Source organism: Pygocentrus nattereri, chromosome 11 (genome assembly GCF_015220715.1).
Source record: "Pygocentrus nattereri isolate fPygNat1 chromosome 11, fPygNat1.pri, whole genome shotgun sequence".
NCBI lineage: Eukaryota > Metazoa > Chordata > Actinopteri > Characiformes > Serrasalmidae > Pygocentrus > Pygocentrus nattereri.
In genome coordinates, this window is record NC_051221.1 from 1907619 (window position 1) to 1932688 (window position 25070).

The window sequence follows — 25070 nt, forward strand, 5'->3', positions numbered from 1 at the left end:
TCAGGACTTTAGATGGAGTTTGTTCTTCTGTTCATTAGACTGGAAATGCTTTGTGATTTTAGGGGTTTATTTCCTGATCTCCACAGGTCTGGAACTAGCTGTAGAGTTCAGCTCCAGTCTCATTTATTCTAAAGTTTATTATAAGGATCTGGACAGATTATGAAATGGATGTTTCTCTCAGTCCTGAGAAAGAGGGAGTCCCTGAAGAAGTCCTTCAACAAACTCAGACTCATCAGCTTTTAGTAGGAGATGATCTTTACAGGGTGAGTACTAAGCAGTTACACGTAAATCGAATGAATTCATAATGGAATTATTATCTGTCCAGCTGGTCAGCCAAGGTCCAGTTAAAAAACTGCATTCTTTTAAAAAACATTCAGGTTTAAAAGATTTTAATTTTTATACACATAAACTGTCACTGTAAACATCAGTTACATTAATTCATTTATTCTCTGCTTGTGTAGGTCAAATGCCGTCAAAAGCCTTTCCAAAATAGCAAGATAATGAACAATTTATATTTATTTTATTCAAAATATAGAATTCACTTAAAACTACAAATTCCTTTTTTTAATCAAATAATCAAAGTTAGTTATAGGAATGATAAAAATACCATCACTGTAGGTCTGGAACATGAAACTACGTCACTGAAACTGAACAGAAGTGATAACAGGCTCCTCCAATAACATTACAGAGATACAGGTTCAGGTCAGATCTTTACTGAAGAAGTCCCTGTAAAACAGAAACACAGTTAAAATATGTAGACAGAATGTCTGTTATAAGCTTGGAAGGTCTGTTTAAGGAAGATGTTCCATATAATATTAACATGCACCACTGTTAGCTTGGTGCTAACATAACATTACAAACCCCTTATGGGCACTAGCATCGCCAGAGCTGTTGATAAGATAAACTAAAGCCTCTCACAGAGTGATGTAGAGGGTTTCTGCATTAATCATTATTGGGCTGGTCTGCTGCTGCTCACACCTCTCATTTTGGAGCATTAGTAATTTATTTTACCACAAAATGCATAAGAAGTTTATTTAGTAACACCTTTCTGGGATCTTTTGGAGAAAATAATCTCTAAAATTGTACTTTTCATAGTACTTTAGTCATTATTTCACTGAAGTATCAACACTTTCTCTGGAGTCTGATTTGAAGCTGCTCTTTCTCTCTCAACACCTTTCACACTACATGACTTACACTGTTGTTCTGTGTTCCTACAGTGCAGAACTTCCCAAGAGTCTAACTGGATCTGATGGAAACAGTGGTCAGTAGCAGGTGATGAGCTGTTAGACAGAGTGACCCACCATGGAGTCTGACTTCAAAGAGATATGACCGATCACAAAGCAGTACAGAGATCACCAATGAGATAAAATGGAATTTAACACATAAATCATGAAGTAAATATGAATAACTCAGTAAAAAGTAGATTACTTTTCCTGAGTGGAAATGAAAGTATTATAATTTGAAAACAGTCAGGAGAAAACAAATCACCTGTATTTTAATACATGGAACTGTTGAGGAAATATAACTAGTTAATATTCATCTCTGCTCTTCACTATACAGCAACACAAATCCCCCACTGCTCCTGATACTCCGGGTGTTCCCCAGGGTTCTGTTATGGGCCCCCCTGTCTTCATAGTTTATATGCAGTCCAATAGTCATATTCATGGATTATGTGTTCATTGCTACATTTCTGATACCCAAATCTATATTAACCCCCTTTCTAACTACCTGTATCTGTGATGTTAAGATTTGGTTAAGCTCTAATTTACTTAAATTCAACACAAATAAAACTGATGTTCTAATTACGACCCTAAAACTTGTATCACCTGCCTCTCTGAAAGTATGTTGATCTTGATGAGTTCAGATAAAACCCTCACAAACTCTTCATGATCATGGTGTCATATTTGATTTAGTGGAACAGCTCCAAACCTCTGGAACTCCCCTCTATCCCTGTCTTCAACACACAACTCAAACCCCCCTGTTCACTCAGTGCTTTACCTCCCTTTACATGTTCATTCAGATGGAGCTGATGCTCTTCTCCTGTATGTTAGAGCTCTTTCTGTTTGTTTCTGCACTCGTTATGTTTCACTGTTACCTGCTTTGTCGTACCTTTTCTTTCTGACTCTGTATGAACTAGTGACTTCTTTATGTGAGTCAACACACTCATCAGTTTATTACAGTTTAATAAGCACCAGTTATTAACAGATGTTATTAAGCTATGAACTAAGAACAAACTGAACTATCAGTTATCAGTGAGCACAGTCACTAACTGCTAAATGATTCATTGATTAGTAAAAATAAACAATTCAAAGTTTAATGAATATTTAAATAATTAAAAATGGAGTAATCAGTGATGTAGTGTTAACATTAAAAGACCAGTGCCGTTATGAACTGTGAGCTGCTTTATTTTCATCGGTTTACTGTGTTAATTTTATTGTGCAGAATTAAATGAACCCTCAGGACACAGCAGCTCACTGGAATGAATGAGTGACAATAATAAACACATTCTGAATTAATAATTAGATTAATAAACATCTGATCGTGTGAGTCAGTGTAACGTATCAGTGTGCTCAGATTAATGAAAGCTGCTGGCAGATTCATTAAATTATATAAATGTTAATAATTATTTAAGATGTTTTTAATTGGAATTTCATCACTAGACATGGAACTCCATCATTCACTGATATATTACTGAAATACTTAGATATTTATTTAATTGTTTTATTTTGTTTATTTGTTTTAAAACTGATTAATTCCTATAAAGGCTCTATTTAGAGACATTTCTAGTTACAGAAAAAACACATCATTGTCAATTAAAGCATTTTATTACAGTAAATCCTAAAAATTGGAGACATGACACTGAAGTGTTTCTGATCTAAATGCTTTATTTTGACAACAGAAATGAACAGATTTATTTGCATTAAACTAAACATCAAAGAAATTTTACATGATATTTAGATATTAATACTGAAATGCTACTGAATCTTGATGATGAAGTGATGATGAAGATCAGAGCATTAAGCAGAGCCATGATTGAGCTCACTGAAGATCAAGAGGAGCTCTAGCAGCTCCAACACACGCTCACTGCCCAGTGCATTGCTCTCTCCTCAGGGTTTGGCTGACAGGAGTCTGGGAGTCCTTGGTGGCCTCACAGGTCACTGTCTTCTTTAGCCACTGGTCCTCCTGGAGGATCAGGATGCTGCTCCAGCTGTAGAGGCCGTCGTCCTTCTGCAGAAGCCCGGGGGTCTGGCTAACCCCCGAGCTCCAGATGCTCCCGTCCACCTTCCAGCTCAGCCTCCAGTCTGAGGGGAAGCCCTTGTTGGCCAAACACACGAGTGTGGCCTTCCCCTGCTGCAGCTCCACGCTGGAGGGGGGCAGGACCGTGAGGGTGGGCGCGGCCACACCTAGGACACACACACAGTTTCATTTCCCTTATTTCTAACAGAGCACAACTGAGTTCAGTGATGCATTAAAAACCAAACTCTAATTACAACCTTAAACTCAACCGTTTCACACACAAACTCATATTTCCAATCACATTCATAGCTGCACTTCATTTCCATTTTCATTAGAAAATGTTACTGAATTTCACTCAGTAAAACTCGGACATTCTGCACATCCTGTGATGGGAAATTTGAAATGGAACATGATTTTATTTCCTCCAAAACAATAAATAATCCCTAAATAAATGGAGCTGCAGTCTCCATGTACTATGGCTTCAAAGCTTTAGAGCAGAAAACGCTGCTCATAATAACCTCCACATTGTGGCTTCCAGATGGAGACAGAACTGCTGTAATGGAGCCCAACACTGACACTACAATCCAGCTCTACATCTGATCTTTTTAAAGAAATGTCATTACTGAACACTTCACAGGAAACCTTTAGGAAATATTAGTGTTTTAAAGAAAAGAAATCCAGTTCAGAAACAGGAGCTCGTGGTAAAGCCTAAAGCTCCACGCTCGCCACACTTCAGCCAAGTTCTAATGAAATACATTCAAATTTGGATCAGAACTGATTTAGAAGAACATCAAGTACGTCTGCTCTGTTGATCCATAATCATTTTAATAAAAGATTCCTTTTGAATAAGGAGGAAAAGTGGACTTACTTCCAACTGACAGTTTGGTTCCTCCACCAAAAGTGTACCACAGTGATACAAACTGGTTTACTGGCTGTACAAAAACCTCCTGCTCTAAACACGCCGCTCTCTTCAGCCTCTACACGCACTATTTCTGACCTATAATACAATATTAATGGGTTCTACAATCATCTAATAATGGAATAAACTACACACTGTAGATCTGCACACGTTCTGCCTTTTATTCCCAGCAAGGATTATTTTATAATCAGTGAAATATCTAAACTGAGGACTCGCTTGGTCCTTTAGAATTTACACAACAGACAAACTGAACTTCCTAAACACTAAATATACAGTTTTAAATTGGTAGAAAATGTTCTAGATAAAAGTTCTTCTAAAAGTTTTAGATGTAAAGGTTCTTACTGTTTTCATTGTTTCCTCCACCAGAAAGTCCTCCAGCCCTGATCCAGACAGACTGGGTGGCAGTCACAGTTAGAACTGCACAATAAGAGAGCGCCCTCTGCTGGACATTAAAGGGAATATTTCACTTCTAATCTCTCTAGAATTGGACAAGCCTGGCTGAGCTGAAGTAGCTCCCAGCAATAGTCTCCACTACTGACCTCCACAAACCTCTGAGACCCCCTTATTTTTCCTCTCCACTTAATGCCTTAAGGATCATCTGGGGGAGTGAAATGTCGTATAACGCTCAAATCATTCTGTCTTCTTTCAGAAAACTCTGGTGGGAATCAGAAGAGATTTCATTTCCCCACATCTTTATAAAAAGCTGGACTTTAAACATCAGATTCCACCCTGAGCAGAAACGTCTGATCAGACAAGATCACATAAATATGATCATCTTTACTCAGTGTTGTTAGAAAGATGATTTCCATAGAGGCTCCACTTTGCATGATCAGCCCATGCTTCAGTGCTCTGCTAGTGTTTATAGTCCTGTGAGTTTAACACTTCATGACTGAGAGCTGCTGCCCCACAAACTTCACCCACAGCAACCATGACTTTGGTCTCCATCTTCATCTGGACTCTCACCCTCTGGACTCAAGGTAAAAATATCAGGGGTTATATTTATGTTCTGAGGAGCTGCATTAACTCACTTTTCTTTTTAATCACAGCTGAATTAAAATTAAAAGAAGATGTTCTGAAATGTTCTGACTTGTTTTTCTCTGTATTTTTTTTTCTTTAGGGTCATTTGGAGACATAATTATGACTCAGACTCCAGGATCTCAGACTGTTTCACCAGGAGACTCTGTTACTATCAGCTGCAGATCCAGTCAGAGCATCAGCAACTCTCTCCACTGGTATCTGCAGAAACCTGGAGAAGCTCCTAAACTCCTGATCTATGGTGCTACTACCCGTCAGTCTGGTGTTCCAGATCGTTTCAGTGGGAGTGGATCTGGATCTGATTATTCTCTAAAGATCAGTGGAGTTCAGTCTGAAGATGCAGGAGATTATTACTGTCAGCAGTATCAGAGCTTCCCGCTCACACAGTGTTAGAGCGCAATACAAAAACCTCCCTCAGCTGTAGAGGAACTGCTCTGACTCAGAAACTCTCACTGATCTGAGAACAGCTGCTAAAGCTGCACTCAGCTGAACTCATCAACTCCAAAACACTACAGTAGTGCGCACTGTTCTCTCTTTAGGGGGTTCTCCTGACTGTGGAACAGGATCTTCAGCAGGAGATGGAACATCTCACAAAACACACTCAGCACATCTTTTCTAAAGATTACCCTCAAATATCTACAAACTCATGGATATTATTAGTTCTACTTAAAAGTAGTGAAGAGACAAAAATCTCCCACAGATTGTCGCTGACGTTAAAGTACCATCCCACCTTAATAGTAATAATAATAATAATAATAATAATATTAATAATAATAATAACAATGATAATAGTAACAATCATCATCATCATCATCATCATTATTATTAATATTATTATTATTAAGTTCCATATTACATTTAATTTTTATTTAGCAGACCCCCTTTCATTACAGTGGAGATCAACGCAACACAAAGTACCCAGATAGTCTCTAAAGTCTATAACCTAAAAATCAAGTCCTATCAAAGCTTGATCTTGTTAAATAAGGACATATTTTAAAGTTTTTAAATTTTTAATAAGTAAACAATAAATTCACCAGTGGTCTGAGGGATTTAGTGAAGCACTAAGTCTTCAGCCCACAGAAGAAGGGGCTCAGAGAAAGTGTAACCACTGAGAGACGTGGATGGTGAAGCGTTAAGAAATGACCTCATGCCTTTCTTGGATCTCAGGGAAGGGCAGGGCAGGGATCAGGAGATCTGAAGTTAGCGTGTGAGTGTGTTATTATGAATTCAGGTGCAGAGGACATGTGAAGCTGGGAATTCGTGAACTTGATCAGTTGAAGCATTCTGCATCCTCTGTAGAAGAGAAAAGGTGTATGAAAGAAAGTCAGCAAGCTGAAAATTTCAGTAATCAAGTCTGGAAATGACTAAGATGTAAATGAAGTCCTCTTTTCTGGAATGAAACCTTTTCATCTCATTTTAGCAGCTCAGTTTCATCAGGACTCCCTGACAGTAGAGACAGTGTATCTCAGTAGGGCCTTCCTGGTTAAATAAATAATAAATAAATAAAATAAAATAAAAAATTCTGGTTCATGTCGTAGAAATCCTCAGGATCTGATAACAGATGTCATGTGATCAGAGCTGGTTATGAAGAATCAGTCCAAGGTGATGATTAGATGAAGTACAGCTGGGTTTCTACATAGCAATGATAATGAAATGAGATCAGCACTAATTATGTTTACATACACAACAGTGGGTTCAGCATTAGACTAAGATATGATCGTTAGAACAGTGTGGTTTGATGATCATGGACTGACTGTGGTCTTAGTCGATCTGTACTTAGCAAGAATAAAACATGCATCCAGGCTGATAATCACAGGACTATGACAGCTTTATGACACCAAAACAAATGAGTGACCAAAGGAGAAAAAGCCCACAGTCTTGTGTAGAGAAAGAGTCTTTAATGTTATAGATTCAATGTTACAGACCGGTGGGATAAATACAGTAGCTGGTGGTTCACAGTACCAAAGACAGATTGGAGAAAGATGAGAACTGAGTGAAGATAATTAACAGCAGCTGTTTGTTCTTCAGTTTGGATGTTTTCAAGGAAAATTTGATGAACTGTAAAACAAAGTTTAAAAGGGTTTGCAGAAGCACCAAAAGGAAGAAGTGAAACCAGCCCCCCCACAGCCCACCCAGCTGAACTCAAACAAGCAGTTTTAAGCAGTAAACAGTCAGACAGAGAGAGAGAGAGAGAGAGAGAGAGAGACAGAGAGAGAGACAGAGAGAGAGACAGAGAGAGAGAGAGAGAGAGAGAGAGTGAGAGAGAGAGAGAGAGAGAGAGAGACAGGGAGAGAGAGAGAAAGAGACAGAGAGACAGAGAGAGAGAGAGAGAGAGAGACAGAGAGAGAGAGAGAGAGAAAGAGAGGGAGAGAGAGAGAGAGAGAGAGAGAGGGAGAGCAGTGGGGTGGAACTCAGATCTGCATGAACAGGCCTGAGTCGTCCTCTTTCTCCCAGAATAGAGCAGCACTTTCACCAGATGTTCAGCTTCATTCAGCCAAACTCCCTCAAGATCAACACACAGCACTGCACTGAATCTCCAGAACTCCTAATCTAACTACCATCAGATGAAGTGTCATAGAAACAGTTCAAACCTCTCATTAAAACCTGTGAGTGTCTTCATCCAGGAGAACCTCACTGACCTCAGACCAGCTGGTCATCATGATCTGCAGCTGATAATGAGGGGATTAAATGAATCTCCTGTTTAAATAGAATAAAAGTCTCTTTTCACAGTGAGTTTGGTTCCTCCACTGAAAGAGAACCACAGTGCTACATTTCAGTGAAGTCATTGTACATAAACCTCCATCACTCCTCACTGTTCACCCTGAGCTCTTCTACATTCATCAACTATTGATGAGCTTTAGAAATGAACGTCTAGCACTGAATGAACAGAACTGAGCTGATACTTTTTAATCAGATCTAAATAATCAGACGTGTTTATTATGGAGGTGTTTGGTGAGTCCATTTCCATAGAGGCTCCACTTTGCATGATCAGCCCACGCTTCAGTGCTCTGCTAGTGTTTATAGTCCTGTGAGTTTAACACTTCATGACTGAGAGCTGCTGCCCCACAAACTTCACCCACAGCAACCATGACTTTGGTCTCCATCTTCATCTGGACGCTCACCCTCTGGACTCAAGGTAAACATTTATATAAGTGTTTGGGGACCTATCCATGGGACAGAGGACTAACGCTTGTAATTAAAGTTCTCTTTTCACAGTCAGTGAACCATTAAATATGTGTGAGTTTACATTGACTATATATTCATTCGTATGTTCATCCATAATTTATTACAGGATCCAGTGGTCAGGTGACTGTGACTCAGACTCCGGCAGTGAAAATTGTTTCTCCAGGAGACTCAGTGACCATCAGCTGTAGAACCAGCCCTGCAGTAGGAACTTGTTCAGGTAGTCCTTGTTTAGCCTGGTATCAGCAGAAACCTGGAGAAGCTCCTAAACTCCTGATCTACTACGCTAACAGGAGACAGTCAGGTGTTCCAGCTCGTTTCAGTGGCAGTGGATCTGGATCTGACTTCACTCTGACCATCAGTAATGTCCAGACTGAAGATGCAGGAGATTATTACTGTCAGAGTGGACACTGGATCAGTGGTAATGTGTTCCCACAGTGTTTAGTAGGTGTACAAAAACCCCCCTCAGTCCAGCTGCACAGAGACTGCACTGCTGCAGCTGGACTCTACTGCAGGTGCTGAGGGGGAGGATGGACACACACAATAACACACTCTGTGGAAATCAGGACTTTAGATGGAGTTTGTTCTTCTGTTCATTAGACTGGAAATGCTTTGTGATTTTAGGGGTTTATTTCCTGATCTCCACAGGTCTGGAACTAGCTGTAGAGTTCAGCTCCAGTCTCATTTATTCTAAAGTTTATTATAAGGATCTGGACAGATTATGAAATGGATGTTTCTCTCAGTCCTGAGAAAGAGGGAGTCCCTGAAGAAGTCCTTCAACAAACTCAGACTCATCAGCTTTTAGTAGGAGATGATCTTTACAGGGTGAGTACTAAGCAGTTACACGTAAATCGGATGAATTCATAATGGAATTATTATCTGTCCAGCTGGTCAGCCAAGGTCCAGTTAAAAAAGACTGCATTCTTTTAAAAAACATTCAGGTTTAAAAGATTTACATTTTCATACACATAAACTGTCACTGTAAACATCAGTTACATAAATTCATTTATTCTCTGCTTGTGTAGGTCAAATGCCGTCAAAAGCCTTTCCAAAATAGCAAAATAATGAACTATTTATATTTATTTTATTCAAAATATAGAATTCATTTAAAACTACAAATTCCTTTTTTAATCAAATAATCAAAGTTAGTTACAGGAATGATAAAAATACCATCACTGTAGGTCTGGAACAGGAAACTACGTCACTGAAACTGAACAGAAGTGATAACAGGCTCCTCCAATAACATTACAGAGATACAGGTTCAGGTCAGATCTTTACTGAAGAAGTCCCTGTAAAACAGAAACACAGTTAAAATATGTAGACAGAATGTCTGTTATAAGCTTGGAAGGTCTGTTTAAGGAAGATGTTCCATATAATATTAACATGCACCACTGTTAGCTTGGTGCTAACATAACATTACAAACCCCTTATGGGCACTAGCATCGCCAGAGCTGTTGATAAGATAAACTAAAGCCTCTCACAGAGTGATGTAGAGGGTTTCTGCATTAATCATTATTGGGCTGGTCAGCTGCTGCTCACACCTCTCATTTTGGGGCATTAGCATTTTATTTTACCACAAAATGCATAAGAAGTTTATTTAGTAACACCTTTCTGGGATCTTTTGGAGAAAATTATCTCTAAAATTGTACTTTTCATAGTACTTTAGTCATTATTTCACTGAAGTATCAACACTTTCACTGGAGTCTGATTTGAAGCTGCTCTTTCTCTCTCAACACCTTTCACACTACACGACTTACCCTGTTGTTCTATGTTTCTACAGTGCAGAACTTCCCAAGAGTCTAACTGGACCTGATGGACACAGTGGTCAGTAGCAGTTGATGTGCTGTTGGACAGAGTGACCCACCATGGACTCTGACTTCAAAGAGATGTGACCGATCACAAAGCAGTACAGATATCACCAATGAGCTAAAATGGAATTTAACACATAAATCATGAAGTAAATATGAATAACTCAGTAAAAAGTAGATTACTCTACTTGATCGGAAATGAAAGTATTATAATTTGAAAACAGTCAGGAGAAAACAAATCACCTGTTTTTTAATACATGGAACTGTTGAGGAAATATAACTAGTTAATATTCATCTCTGCTCTTCACTATACAGCAACACAAATCCCCCACTGCTCCTGATGCTCTGGGTGTTCCCCAGGGGTCTGTTATGGGCCCCCCTGTCTTTATAGTTTATATGCAGTCCAACACTCAAATTCATGGATTATGTGTTCATTGCTACATTTCTGATATTTTTACCCAAAATGTAACCGGGCCAACACACTACTGTAGTCATACGTTAGATTTAGTTTTGACACTAGGTCTTAACATAGACAAGCTTAATATCCTACCGCAAACCACAGCGATCTTCGACCATTACTTAATTTCATATGAGCTACGATTTAGCCATAATATATATACGTCCCCTCGTTATTCAACAAAGCGCACAATAAAACCTTTTACTGCCCTACAATTTATAGAAAATCTCCCAGAGTTATCAACCCCAGTCTCCACTGCATCAGACCCAATGGAACTAGATTTACTAACCGATTATTTAGAAAATACATTACGATCCACTTTAGAAAATGTGGCCCCACTTAAAATAAAAAGAATAAGACAGAAAAAGCCCCGTGGTACAACGATAAATCCCGGACCTTAAAACAAACAGCTCGGAAATTAGAGCGGAAATGGCGTCATACCAAACTGGAAGTGTTCCACACTGCCTGGAAGAACGGCCTTATAGAGTATAGAAATGCTCTCACTGAAGCTCGCTCAGCATATCTTGCCTCGCTGATCGAGAATAATAAGTATAATCCTAGAGTTCTGTTTAATGTGATTTCCCAAATCACACAAAATCAGGCAGGTAATGAACCAGAAATCCCAGCAACTCTCACCAGTGAAGCTTTTATGGACTTCTTTAATAATAAAATTGATAATATTAGACAACAAATTCAACCCACAGTATTAAATCCAGCTTGGCCATCATCTGACTTGGCTGATATAGAACAAAACACAGCTGTAGAAAAGAGCCTGGAAACCTTTTACCCCCTCCCACAGCTGGAGCTAGAGAAGATTATCTCTTCTGCAAATTGCACAACCTGCACACTCGAAGCAATTCCAACAAAATTACTTAAAGAAGTACTGCCAGTCATTATAAACCCTATTTTAACTACAGTAAACTCGTCCCTTAGTCTGGGCCATGTACCCAAAGCTTTTAAACTAGCAGTGATCAAACCTCTGATCAAGAAACCAAATCTTGATGTCGCCGTTTTGTCTAATTACAGGCCTGTTTCTAACTTACCGTTTATATCTAAGATCTTAGAAAAAGCTGTGGCCCAACAACTTAGTTCATATCTACATAAGAACCATATATATGAAAAATTTCAATCTGGATTCAGGCCACACCACAGCACTGAGACGCTCTAGTTAAGATAACTAATGATCTTCTTCTTGCCTCTGATCAAGGCTACATATCTCTCTTAGTGCTACTTGACCTCAGCGCGGCTTTTGATACAATAGACCACAATATTCTCCTAGAAAGGTTAGAAAACATGGTTGGAGTCACAGGGACGGCCCTATCATGGTTCAGATCTTACCTATCAGAACGTTATCAGTTTGTTAGGGTAAACAATTTATCTTCCAATTATTCAAAAGTGAGATTTGGAGTTCCACAGGGCTCTATATTAGGACCTTTATTATTTACACTATACATGTTACCGTTAGGCACAGTTATAAGTAATCATGGCGTAAACTTTCATTGTTATGCAGACGATACTCAACTGTACATATCAGCCAAGCCTGATGACAAATACAGGTTAAAGAAAATGGAGGACTGTGTAAAAGACGTGAAAGGCTGGATGTCACGCAACTTCCTCCTATTAAACAGTAACAAAACAGAGGTTCTCCTTCTGGGTCCAAAATTAGCAAGAAGTAAATCACCAGATTTAATCTTAAATCTCGCCGACTTTCCAGCCACACCTGGATCAGCAGCAAAAAATCTCGGCGTTATAATAGATTCAGATTTATCATTCGATCAACACATAGGCGGCATCACTAGGACAGCTTTTCTACATCTTCACAACATCACCAAGATCAGAAATGCCCTGTCCCTGCGTGATGCAGAAACGCTAGTACACGCCTTTATTACTTCCAGGCTAGACTACTGTAACGCGCTACTGTCAGGATGTACGAGCAGGAATTTAAACAAACTCCAACTAGTCCAAAACGCCGCAGCCAGGGTCCTCACTAAAACTAGAACATCTGATCATATCAGTCCAGCGCTATCATCACTTAATCGGCTGCCTATTAAATTCCGTATTGATTATAAAATCATTTTATTGACTTATAAAGCCCTACATTGTCTCGCTCCTGAGTACCTGCAAGACCTTGTTTCTCATTATGAGCCATCACGACCACTCAGATCCCAGAGCACTGGCTTATTAATAGTCCCCAGAATTCCTAAGGCTGCAGCTGGGGGAAGAGCTTTTTCTTATAAAGCCCCCAAACTCTGGAATGATCTTCCAGAAACTGTTCGGGACTCAGACACAGTCTCAATCTTTAAGACTAGGCTGAAAACTCACTTGTTCAGTTTAGCTTTTGGTAGCTAATGTTCCCCCCTAGATAAAGGCAGCAGATCCAGGGGTCCATGGACACAGGGAATTATAGTAAACTGAGACGCTGGTGCCGTCGTCCTGCACGCGGTCACTCAGGTTTGTGGACAGTGGAGCGGAGGGATGCCGAACTGTCTCAGAGTGCTGCCGTGTCTGTGTGTCCTTCTGGTTCTCTCCTTTTAGTTAAGCTGTCATAGTCAGATCTGCCGGAGTCGTTAGCCACACTCTGGAAATGTCCACATTCCCTGTTTATGTACAAACGGATAGAATAAAACTAATTCCCTCTCCCTGCTTTCTTTCCGAGTATACAATCGCCCACATGTCCGGCCGGACACTGAAGGACGACCGACAGCCAAGCCCTCCTGCTACCCACTTCAGACCAGCTGCCTACGCCCCAACCACCTACCTCGGATGAGCTGCCCACCCTACGCTGATGTTTTCATAGACTCCTAGTTATTCATAATACCAATATTACTGCTATTAATATTAGTAATATAATCACTTGTAGGTAGTTTGACCAGAGGAGGACGGGTCCCCCCTGGTGAGCCTGGTTCCTCCCAAGGTTTCTTCCTCAGTTCTGAGGGAGTTTTTTCTTGCCACTGTTGCCCCTGGCTTGCCCACCGGGGGGTTTCTGTACATTCTTAGAGTTCACTTGAAACTTTTTCTTTTCTGAAACTCTGTAAAGCTGCTTTGTGACAACATCCGTTGTAAAAAAGCGCTATACAAATAAATTTGATTTGATTTGATTTGAGGTGGAGGCTGCGTTTTGGAAATAGCCGGAAAACCTCGTCTCACCTGTTTACATAGAAGTCACTGGAGACGACTGATGACGTCTCTGGTGCTTGAAGGGTCGTCCCATTTCATTGGGGGGAAGATTTCAACCACTAGCCCTTCTAACGCCGTCTCAAGAGGGAGGGTTACCCTCAAAAACAAGGGGTAGGGGTAGAAATAAGAAATGGGACTGGGCCTTAATTAATAAAGTGTCCTGAAGGTATAAAACAGGTCTTACATACTTAATGTGTGAGGTCACTGAGACCTGAATAACACCAGTGTTTATGGAGTAGTGCAGGGTCATGAGGTCACAGATCAGCCTGATGTTTATTAGGTACAGGATTATCTCTCAACTGCAGCTCTAACACAGAGAATTCCTCTTTATTTGGTGATGCTGCCCTGTTTATGTACCACGTCTGTTCACTGTGAAAGCAGAGCGGCAGCCTTTCTAGTGACTGTAGTCCCGTCAGTGAAAAGAGACCCGCTTCCCCCACAAGGAGGCGCTGTTGTCTAAGTTAAACAGAGATGTTGGAGATGGTGGACTTGTAGTTAAAGCCTGTGATGAGTCTTAAACAGTAGTGTGGACTTCATTACTGCTTGAAGGGGAGGAGTTAATTCTCTAGACTCCTTAAACTGCTGTGCTGTTTATTCCACTCTAGTTTATTTCAGACCACACAAGCTAATGAATGGGTGGAGCTCTGAGCCGTGAGCTGCTGTGCTGTGGTGGAAAGTTTTCAGCTTGGAGAAATAAAGGCTTTGGAGCAGCATCAGTGGATCTCTCCTCTCACAGTCCTTTACCTGCCTGACAGTTCAGTAGTTTATTCTCAAAGGTTCCTCACACTGGTTCTCAGTTCCAGCCCTGAACGCTCTACAGTCCTCATACTTTTGTAGTCTTAGTCCAGCACACTGGACTAAACCCATGACGGGCTTTAGAATTACCTGATGAGTTTAATGAGGGACGAGACACTACGACTACGAAGCAGCACTAAAGGAAGAAGTGAAACCCCCCACAGCCCACCCAGCTGAACACAAACAAGCAGTTTTAAGCAGTAAACAGTCAGACAGAGAGAGAGAGAGAGAGGGAGAGAGAGAGAGAGACAGAGAGAGAGAGAGAGACAGAGAGAGAGACAGAGAGAGAGAGAGAGAGAAAGAGAGAGACAGAGAGAGAGAGAGACAGAGAGAGAGAGAGAGAGACAGAGAGAGAGAGAGAGGGAGACAGAGAGAGAGAGAGAGAGAGAGAGAGAGAGAGAGAGAGAGAGGACAGAGAGTGAGAGACAGAAAGAGAGGGAGAGAGACAGAGAGAGAGAGACTGAGAGAGAGAGAGAGAGAGAGAGAGAGAGAGAGACAGAGACAGAGAGAGAGAGAGAGAGAGACAGAGAGAGAGAGAGAGAGACAGAGAGAGAGAGAGAGAGAGAGAGAGAGAGAGAGAGCAGTGGGGTGGAACTCAGATCTGCATGAACAGGCCTGAGTCGTCCTCTTTCTCCCAGAATAGAGCAGCACTTTCACCAGATGTTCAGCTTCATTCAGCCAAACTCCCTCAAGATCAACACACAGCACTGCATTGAATCTCCAGCTGAACTCCCTCTCTAACAACACTGACCATCACCATTCATCACAGTAAAGAACTCAGACTGAACTCAAAAGAACTGGAAACTATGCAGCAGCACTGATGCGTTCTAGCACTGGAGAACATTCACTGGTTCCTCTTTCCACAGTGGAACAACTAGAACTTTCCTAACTCCTAATCTAACTACCATCAGATGAAGTGTCATAGAAACAGTTCAAACCTCTCATTAAAACCTGTGAATGTCTTCATCCAGGAGAACCTCACTGACCTCAGACCAGCTGGTCATCATGATCTGCAGCTGATAATGAGGGGATTAAATGAATCTCCTGTTTAAATAGAATAAAAGTCTCTTTTCACAGTGAGTTTGGTTCCTCCACTGAAAGAGAACCACAGTGCTACATTTCAGTGAAGTCATTGTACATAAACCTCCATCACTCCTCACTGTTCACCCTGAGCTCTTCTACACTCATCAACTATTGATGAGCTTTAGAAATGAACGTCTAGCACTGAATGAACAGAACTGAGCTGATACTTTTTAATCAGATCTGAATAATCAGACGTGTTTATTATGGAGGTGTTTGGTGAGTCCATTTCCATAGAGGCTCCACTTTGCATGATCAGCCCACGCTTCAGTGCTCTGCTAGTGTTTATAGTCCTGTGAGTTTAACACTTCATGACTGAGAGCTGCTGCCCCACAAACTTCACCCACAGCAACCATGGCTTTGGTCTCCATCTTCATCTGGACGCTCACCCTCTGGACTCAAGGTGACTCGCTCATTTGCCTTTGTGTAAATTGATTTCTGTCCTGTTTGATGTACATTTTGTTGTATTTTACGTTTCATACAATATTTCTTTTAATGTTTTCATCGTTTTTATCTTTTAATTTTCAGGATCCAGTGGTCAGGTGACCATGACTCAGACTCCTGCAGTGAAAACTGTTTCTCCAGGAGACTCAGTTACCATCAGCTGTAGAACCAGCACTGCAGTATATAACAATAACTGTCTAGCCTGGTATCAGCAGAAACCTGGAGAAGCCCCTAAACTCCTGATCTACTACGCTACCAGCAGACAGTCAGGTATTCCAGCTCGTTTCAGTGGCAGTGGATCTGGATCTGACTTCACTCTGACCATCAGTAATGTCCAGACTGAAGATGCAGGAGATTATTACTGTCAGAGTTTTCATTATATCAGTAGCACAAACCTGTTCCCACAGTGTTTAGTAGGTGTACAAAAACCCCCCTCAGTCCAGCTGCACAGAGACTTCACTCTCACACGCATCAGTTTTTAGTAGGAGATCATATTCAGAGGTGAGTTCACTGTAAAACATAGTTTATTTTCTATAATCAATAGTTTATATGATGCATTTATTCATTCAAATTATTTATTGAGTAAAGCCAGTTCAGTTCAGCACAAATTCAGGCTCTTCAATAATATTCAGATTTAGCCATTAAGTTCAGATCTTTACTGAAGTGTCTGTACAACTTAAACACAGACAGTAAAAACATGTAAACTATGTCTGTTATAAGCTTTGAAGATCAGGGTTTAATTTAATTAGAGCTGTTATAAAATCTTCATGTGCAGCTCCGTTAGCTTAGCGCTAACATTACATTACAAACCCCTTAGAGGTGCTAATCTCACAATCTAGACTTTTTCATGTGATTTAATCCAAATTAATCCTGTCCACTCAACATTTAACATCTACAGCAGATCACTGTTCCTGTTATTGATTTATTTATGATGGAGTTTTGACATTAATGACCTGAACTGGAGGTCCAGCTCTGAAACTCACAGTTCAGGACTGAGTTCTATAGAGAAACTCAGAGCTTGAGTAGATTTTAGATCTGATACTTTTTTACTCCAGTTGTACTTTTACTGCTACTTCAGTCATGATTTCACTGAAGTATCAACACTTTCACTGGAGTCTGATTTGAAGCTGCTCTTTCTCTCTCAACACCTTTCACACTACACGACTTACACTGTTGTTCTGTGTTCCTACAGTGCAGAACTTCCCAAGAGTCTAACTGGATGTGATGGAAACAGTGGTCAGCAGCAGTTGGTGTGCTGTTAGACAGAGTGACCCACCATGGAGTCTGACAGGCAGATGGACCAGCAGGGGGAGCCACAGCCCACCTCAGCCCCTCCCAGCAGCCTCCTGGAGCTCCACCCTCCCACACTGATCAATAAAACTCCCACTACTGATCCTGGAGTGTGGAGCTGGGAGGCGTGCAGGAACGCTGCTGTGGGTTTTCCCACTGGCCATGTTCCTGCTGCACCATTACTCTCTGTACACTGTGATAAAGAGCCCAGGAGAATCAGCTGGAGCTTCATTCCCCACTGCACTTATTACACTGTTTATACTCCCATTACTTCCCTCAGAAGAACCTCACTCCATGGTCTTCTACAGGACCATCACAATCCATATCGTGAAGCCGTTTATAGTGGATTTTGAAGTAGGCTTTGGATCCTTGTTGTTTCAGACACCAGCCGCTTTTCTAGTTTCTTTACTAACTGGGTCACATTTGTTTCCAGACTTTATTGGTATTTACCCTGTAGAACTTCTGTCAGGAGCAACATTAGCACCTCCTGCTGTTACGATGTCAACACAGATCAGACGCTCGCAGATAAAAGAACAACGTTGAAGTTTGCTTAAGGTTTTGATGGATGTACAGAGGGCATAGTCAGAACAGGCGAGGGTCAGAACCAGTGAGCAAGAAAACCAAAACAAACAGGACATCCAGAGAGTAGCCAAAAATCAGTACGAGTTCAAAAACCAACATCTCATAGAGGATCCAGCGAACAAACCAGCAAGGGCAGGTCAGACATACAAAAAACAGGTCATACACGAAATAACTGACAAACAGAGAACTCTCAGTGGACAAAGAAAAAGGTTGGCAATACTTCACAAAGTTCTACGCTAAAGCCCGGCTTTATATACTGACTAACGAGCTGTAATAAAAACAGGGGTGATGGTTTAGAATTCCAGTGAGGCTGAACGCTGAAGTGAATGTTCACTGGTTGATGGCTTTAGAGTAGGAGTCACTTGGTCTCCCACTGATTCATGGGAGTTGGAGTCCTCTGGGCCATTCAAGGACTCAAGTGATCTGAGTAAAAAGGAACAGGTGGGGGAGGCGTCTTCACCAGAAGGCTTGACACCTGCCCTGACTCAAAGCTTCTAGTCCTTGCCTTCTTTCCATTCCTGACCTTCTGTCTGTCTTGCTTCTGCCTGTGTTGAACATTTTTGATCCCTTTCATTTCTTCATACATGTGACCAAAAAAATATGATCACATTATTTCAAACAAATAGTTTCTGTAAGTGTTGATCAGCCCAACACATTGACTTGGAGGGATCTTGGCCTGTTCCTCCAGAACTGTTTCAGCTGTACTTTGTTGGTATGAATGCCACCCATCAGGTTCTGCCTCAATATTTCCATTGGATTAAGGTCTGGACTTTGACCAAGTCATTCCAACATTTCTTCTGCGTCAGTCGTTCTTTATAGACTAACTGGTGTTTTTAGGGTCATTGTCTTTCTGCAGGACCACCTTCTGTTGAGGTTCAGTTCATGGATTTATGTCCTAACATTCTCCTATAAAACTTACTGATACATTCCGGAATTCATAGCTCCATTAAATGATGGCAAGCTGTCCTGGTCTAATACCAGCAAACTGAACCAAATTGTGATACTCCCACCACCATGTTTCTAAGTTCAGTCATGGTTCTTATGCTGTAAGTGTTCGGTTTTATTAAATGTTATATTTCTTGTTTGAGCCACAAAGATCCATTTTCCATCCACATGTCATTATTTCAGTCATCTTCTGGCTCATCCAGGTTGTCTTCAGGAATCTTTATACAGGCAGAAATGTTCTTCTTGGAGAGTAATGGCTTTCTCCATCCTATCATTCCATACATACTCTTCCTCTTCAGTGTTTGCTTGATGATGGACTCATGAACTCTGACATTACCCAGTGTAAGACGGCCTGCAGGTTCTCAGACATATCCTGAGATTCTTCATGATCTACCAGAATATTATGTATCTTAGTCATGGAGTAATTTTCTGTTGGATCACCCCTCCAGTGAAGGATATCAGTGGTGTTGAATTGGTCTGACAGTGGATCTGTGAACACAAACTCATCAGAAAATGTTTTAAACTTCTTCCAGTCTAATCAACACTGACATGTTTTTCTGAGATCCTCAGAAATCTCTTTTGGCAGAGTCACGTGGTCACCGCGAGGGATGTAGAAGGCTTCGACGAGAGCTCGGCGTAATCCCCCAAGAATCTGAAGATTATCATACCTTAAATTTAATTTTTGAACTTTAAGTCAGCTTATTTTCTCTTCGGAAGGCTTTTAGCACACTATAATGGCAACCAGTTCCAGAAAAGCAAACGCCAAACAGCCAACTACCCGTCTTTCTGACAACGACGAACTTGCTGAGCTAGTTAAGCTAGCGGTTGCCGATGCTATAAGGGAGGCTATCCCCACGCTCGTGGAAGACGTGGTGGCGCAGCTAATAAATAAGACTCAGACCCTGTTGGATACGCAAGTTGCCTCACTTCGTGAAGAAATTGTTTCTATGCATGCTGATGTCTCAAAGTCAGCCGATTACATGGAAAAAAATGAGAACCGCATGGCGGAGTTGGATAGTAAGTTATCGGCAGCGGTGAGCAAGCTTGAAGCACAGCACGCCAGACTGGAGGAGAAAATAGCGGATATGGAAGACAGGTCGCGCAGAGATAACATTCGAGTTCACGGCATTCCAGAAAATGCTGAAACCGCAAATGCTCTTGCCTACCTCACGGAAGCTATCCCGCGTTGGTTTCCAGGGCTGTGCTCGGTCGAAATTATGCGAGCACATCGCGTGGGCGCTCCAAAGGAAGACGCGAACGGCAGACCTGTTCCTCGCGTTCTCATCTTCAAGCTCCTCCGTTTTACCGACAGAGACAAGCTTCTCAAAGCAGCTCGGAGCAATATCGTGGAGGTCGATGGGAAAGCCTTACGCTTCACCCCTGACTACAGTCCGCACACTTTCAAGCGCAGGCTGGCCTACTCCGACTGGATGGACATTCTGCAGAAGCAAGGGTTTCGCACGTTTCTTCTCTACCCCGCGAGACTCAAAGCATGTCGCGGAGGAGCCAGCCACATCTTTAACTCCCCGCGTGAGGCGAAGGTCTTCATTGAATCCGCTAATGAATAGAATTTGATCACTGAGGTAATCGAGTCCGAGTATTGACTCATTGTACAACCTTTCACTCTGGTAGTGGCTGTAATGTTTATTAGAATTGTTAAATGCATCTGCTGGTCTGTATATTAACATACACAAATGCTTTTTCCTTCCCTTTTTTTTTTTTTTTTTTTTTTTTTTTTTTTTTTGGTCTGCTGACTGTTTCTATTCGTATTTCAACATGGGCTACGTAAGTTTGGTATGATATACATATAGTTCTGAACTAATTCTGGGGTGGGGGGAGAAGCCACACACGAACGACGACGGTACATCACTTAAAAACCACGGGTCCAACTTTAGGGGGAAATCACACGAAGATGACATTTTTGGTAATTGTGTTAATAGAGTTTGGTTTTGGTGTGGGAAGGTGGGGAAGGGATATGGCGACATGGTTAATCGGGGTGGGACGGATCTCTCTCATTGGTTTGTTTATTTACTGTACTTTGCACTGTTTACTCTCACTTTTGCTATTATGTTTCAATGTATATAGCAGTTAAGTTGATAATTTCTCGCAGTTATGATGAGCAGCCTTCACATAGTTAGCTGGAATGTAAACGGTTTGAATGGTCAAATTAAACGAACAGCTTGTCTGGACCATTTGCGCAGACAACGTGTGGATATTGCCCTAATACAGGAATCCCATTTAAGAACAACCGACACCCGCAGGTTTTCAAATAAGTACTACTATGTGGCTGCATCTGCGTCTTTAGACACCAAAACTAGGGGTTCGCTGGTAGTGATGAAGCGCAGTCTCCAATTGAATATATTAGGAACATTTGGTAGTGAAGATGGTAGAATTTCATATGTGAAGACAGTAATATCGGGGCGTAAATTGGCTTTTATTTCTGTCTATGCTCCTTCCCAATACGAGACAGATTTCTTTCCTTATTTAACTTCGATCTTACTACAACTCCAGGAATACTCCCTCATTCTGGGAGCAGATATGAATGCACTTGCAAACTTGGCACTGGATAAATCCAACCAACAAGCTTCACCCACCCAGATGAGAGCATCTAAAGACCTCCAAGGTTTCCTTCAGGCCTTTAGCCTAATAGACTTATACCGGGTACTTAATCCTACAGTTAAACTGTACACTTTTTACTCAGCAAGACATCAAAGTTATTCTAGGATAGATTACATGTTAGCTTCCCCCGCATCATTTTCTAAATTATATAGTGCTGTAATTAGACCTTGTTCCCTATCAGACCATAGCATTGTCTCTGTGCATGCCACGCTGTCTGGAGTGCCGATGAAAGCACCACAGTGGCGATTTAATACTTCACTATTAAAAAATGAAGAATTCTGTATATTCCTCAGGGACAAACTTAATACCTTCATAGGTCTTAATACAGGCTCCGTTACTGACCCTAGATTTGTATGGGACGCCATAAAGGGATGTATTAGGGACTCCTCAATTGCGTTTGCCTCGCATCTTAACAGAAGTAAAATGAATAAGATAACAGAGCTGGAGCGTACACTTAGTCAGCTTGAGAATCAGCAACATGTTAAGCAATCTGGGATTTTACAAGGGAAAATTGCTGTGGTGAGATCTGAACTGAATTCACTGTTGAGACATAGAGCAGAATTTCTGATGCATAGGACCAGAAGAACATACTATTTTTATGGGGCCAGACCAAGCCATTTATTATCGTTAAGGTTGAAAAACCAGGAGAAATACTCTAATATTATGGCTATTAAAACACCTCTACACATTCTGACTGACCCTCGGGACATCAATACTGAATTTAAAAACTTCTATTCCACTCTATATAAATCAGAGGTTGAGCTTAATACAAATTCATGTGCGTCCTTCTTTGAAGGACTTGATCTACCCACCCTATCAAGCAGTGAGGCTGATTCACTTGGTGCCGTCATTTCTTTAGAAGAATTGAAGAATGCTTTGGTAAATATGAAGACGGGCAAATCCCCAGGGTGGGATGGAATTCCTCCAGAACTTTACCTTTCCTTCTGGGATGTGCTAGGACAACCACTGTTAAATATGATCAACACAGCTATAGACAAAGATGCATTTAACACAAGTGTTAACATGGCTATACTTACAGTATTGCCAAAACCGAATAAAGACCCGACTCAATGTGGTAATTACAGACCTCTCTCCCTCTTGAACGGGGATGTTAAAGTATATGCCAAAGTGCTGGCATCACGATTGGAGGCCTATTTGCTGAAATTGGTGCATAGCGACCAGACTGGTTTCATTAAAAACCGCTTAGCATCTGACAATGTGCGTCGCTTGTTGCACATTATTCATGAGGCAAACAATATCGAACTCCCGTGCTCAATCCTATCACTTGATGCTGAAAAGGCATTTGACAGACTGGAATGGGACTATCTTTGGACTGCTCTGTACAGATTTGGATTAGGTGCACAATTTATCCACATGATTAAAATCCTTTATGCAAATCCCTCAGCCATGATAAGCACTGGCAATATTCTCTCCTCTCGATTCTCTGTTTCCAGGGGGACTCGCCAGGGCTGTCCCTTGTCACCTTTATTGTTCGCTCTCTCTCTTGAACCACTTGCCCAAAAGATTAGACAACATTCTTTAGTGTCTCCCATCACTTTTTGCAATACAGAACACCGAATATCACTTTACGCCGATGATATTCTTCTTTATGTAGGTAACGCTAATTCTTCACTGCCACATCTGCTGTCTACCTTTGATTGGTTCAGCACATTATCTGGTTATAAAATCAATTGGACCAAGTCATCACTGATACATTTAAATTCTAGAGCATCACAAACAACCCTGCCCCCCCACATACCAGTAGTCAAAAGTTTTAAATATCTCGGTGTGGAGATTTCCCCTTCTGTTTCTTCTATAGTCAAGAATAACTACCAGAATATCTACAGTCAAGTTGAGAAAGACCTTGAACGTTGGTCCACACTTCCAAACTCTTTACAATCTCGCATATCGACAATTAAGATGGACATACTACCCCGTGTTAATTTTTATTCCTCCATGATTCCTCTTACACCCCCAAAGGGATATTGGGAAAAGCTTCACTCATTAATCTCTAATTTTGTATGGAAGAAAAAAAGACCTCGCATAAAACTCACTACTCTCCAGCGAGACAAGATACAGGGTGGGCTGGCTCTACCAGATTTTAAGATGTACTTCTGGTCCTTTGTGTTACGTCCTCTTACTGTTTGGTTTAACCCTAATTCATCTGTCTCTTGGAGGCAGATTGAGGAAAACCTTTCTTCACCTCATAGACTACAAGACCTAATATATGCTAATATTCCTTTGAAGAAATTAAAACCGCGATTAGGTCCAGTAATGTCATGTCTACTCAAAACTTACTATACTTTAATGAAACATGTGCGTGCAGGTCTTAAATGGCACAGACATACACCAATATTTAACAATTTTTCTCTTCTTAGGGGTAATGAACCTTTTACACATCCGCAATGGGAAAAACAAGGAGTTAAGGTTTTGCAAGATCTTTACAGTGATAATGGTCTACGTGCCTTTAGTGATTTACAAGCTGACTATGGTTTACCTGGATCATCCTTTTTTCTGTATTTGCAATTAAGGTCAGCCATGAGGGCATACGGTGTCCCATGGGGTACAGGCCTGCCCACTCACCCCCTTCATAGGTTGCTGGCTGTAAGGGGACCTACTAGGGGTATAGTATCAAGACTTTATAGATTTGCTTCTGAACCTCAGAGGTCCCTTCCAGTAGAGGCCACATGGCAGAGAGATTTGTCAGTTGAAACTGACGAGATTTGTTGGAGCACAGTGTGGGAAAATATATGTAAAACATCCAAAAACCCTGACCATCAATTAATACATTACAAATTTGTTCACAGGATGTATTTAACACCTAGAAGACGCCACTCTATGAAGATTATCACATCTCCTAATTGCGATCTATGCACACTTAACGTTTCAGGGACATTTATACATGTATATTGGGACTGCCCTGATGTAAGCATTTTTTGGAAACAGGTATCTTCTACCTTATGCGACATTCTTGAAACCACAATCCCACATTCTCCAGTGTTACTTTTGCTTAATGACGACTCGTCCCTAGACATGTCTTTACAGCAAAAACGTATTCTATGGGCTGGGCTCACTGCTGCCAAGAAAATGTTGGCCTCGAGGTGGAAGCCACCACATTCTTTAGAGTGGCGAAGGTGGGCTAATTCCTTTCTTGATATCATTCGTATGGAAAGATCTGTTGCTCAAATGCATGCAGCTAGCCCTAAAACATTGAGGGCTTGGGATATGGCATACAGTGTAGCTAAAGAGAGAGTGCAGTGTGATTGATCTTATTTACTTATATTTTTGTTTGTCTGTTTAGAGAAGATGTTTTGATTTGTTTGTTTCTCTATGATATGTTTGTAACATGTTTGAATGTGTGTTTGTGTACACACACAGAGATGTGCATGTATATCTTAACTGATATATAGAGAGAGATCCTGGGTAATTTGAATTGGGGGGGGGGGGGTGTCATCGGAGTCGCCAGGGGGAGGGTTTTAAATGGTTAAAGAAATTCTCA

General features: G+C 41.1%; 1 long non-coding RNA gene and 3 gene segments (V, D, J or C); 3 read left to right on the plus strand and 1 right to left on the minus strand.

The window, feature by feature from the left end:
- The first annotated feature begins 130 nt into the window (after positions 1 to 130).
- Positions 131 to 1885, plus strand: LOC119264385. The gene is made up of 2 exons (XR_005130994.1): positions 131 to 263; positions 1218 to 1885. It is a non-coding gene; the product is annotated as an uncharacterized LOC119264385 (long non-coding RNA).
- Positions 1886 to 2986: 1101 nt separating this feature from the next.
- Positions 2987 to 4507, minus strand: LOC108416591. The segment is given in 3 exon segments: positions 2987 to 3404; positions 4106 to 4214; positions 4499 to 4507. Coding segments are annotated over 3 exon segments (441 nt in total).
- Positions 4508 to 5078: 571 nt separating this feature from the next.
- Positions 5079 to 5900, plus strand: LOC119264369. The segment is given in 2 exon segments: positions 5079 to 5133; positions 5274 to 5900. Coding segments are annotated over 2 exon segments (360 nt in total).
- Positions 5901 to 16039: 10139 nt separating this feature from the next.
- On the plus strand, positions 16040 to 16620 carry LOC119264374. The segment is given in 2 exon segments: positions 16040 to 16094; positions 16220 to 16620. Coding segments are annotated over 2 exon segments (447 nt in total).
- The last annotated feature ends 8450 nt before the right edge of the window (positions 16621 to 25070 follow it).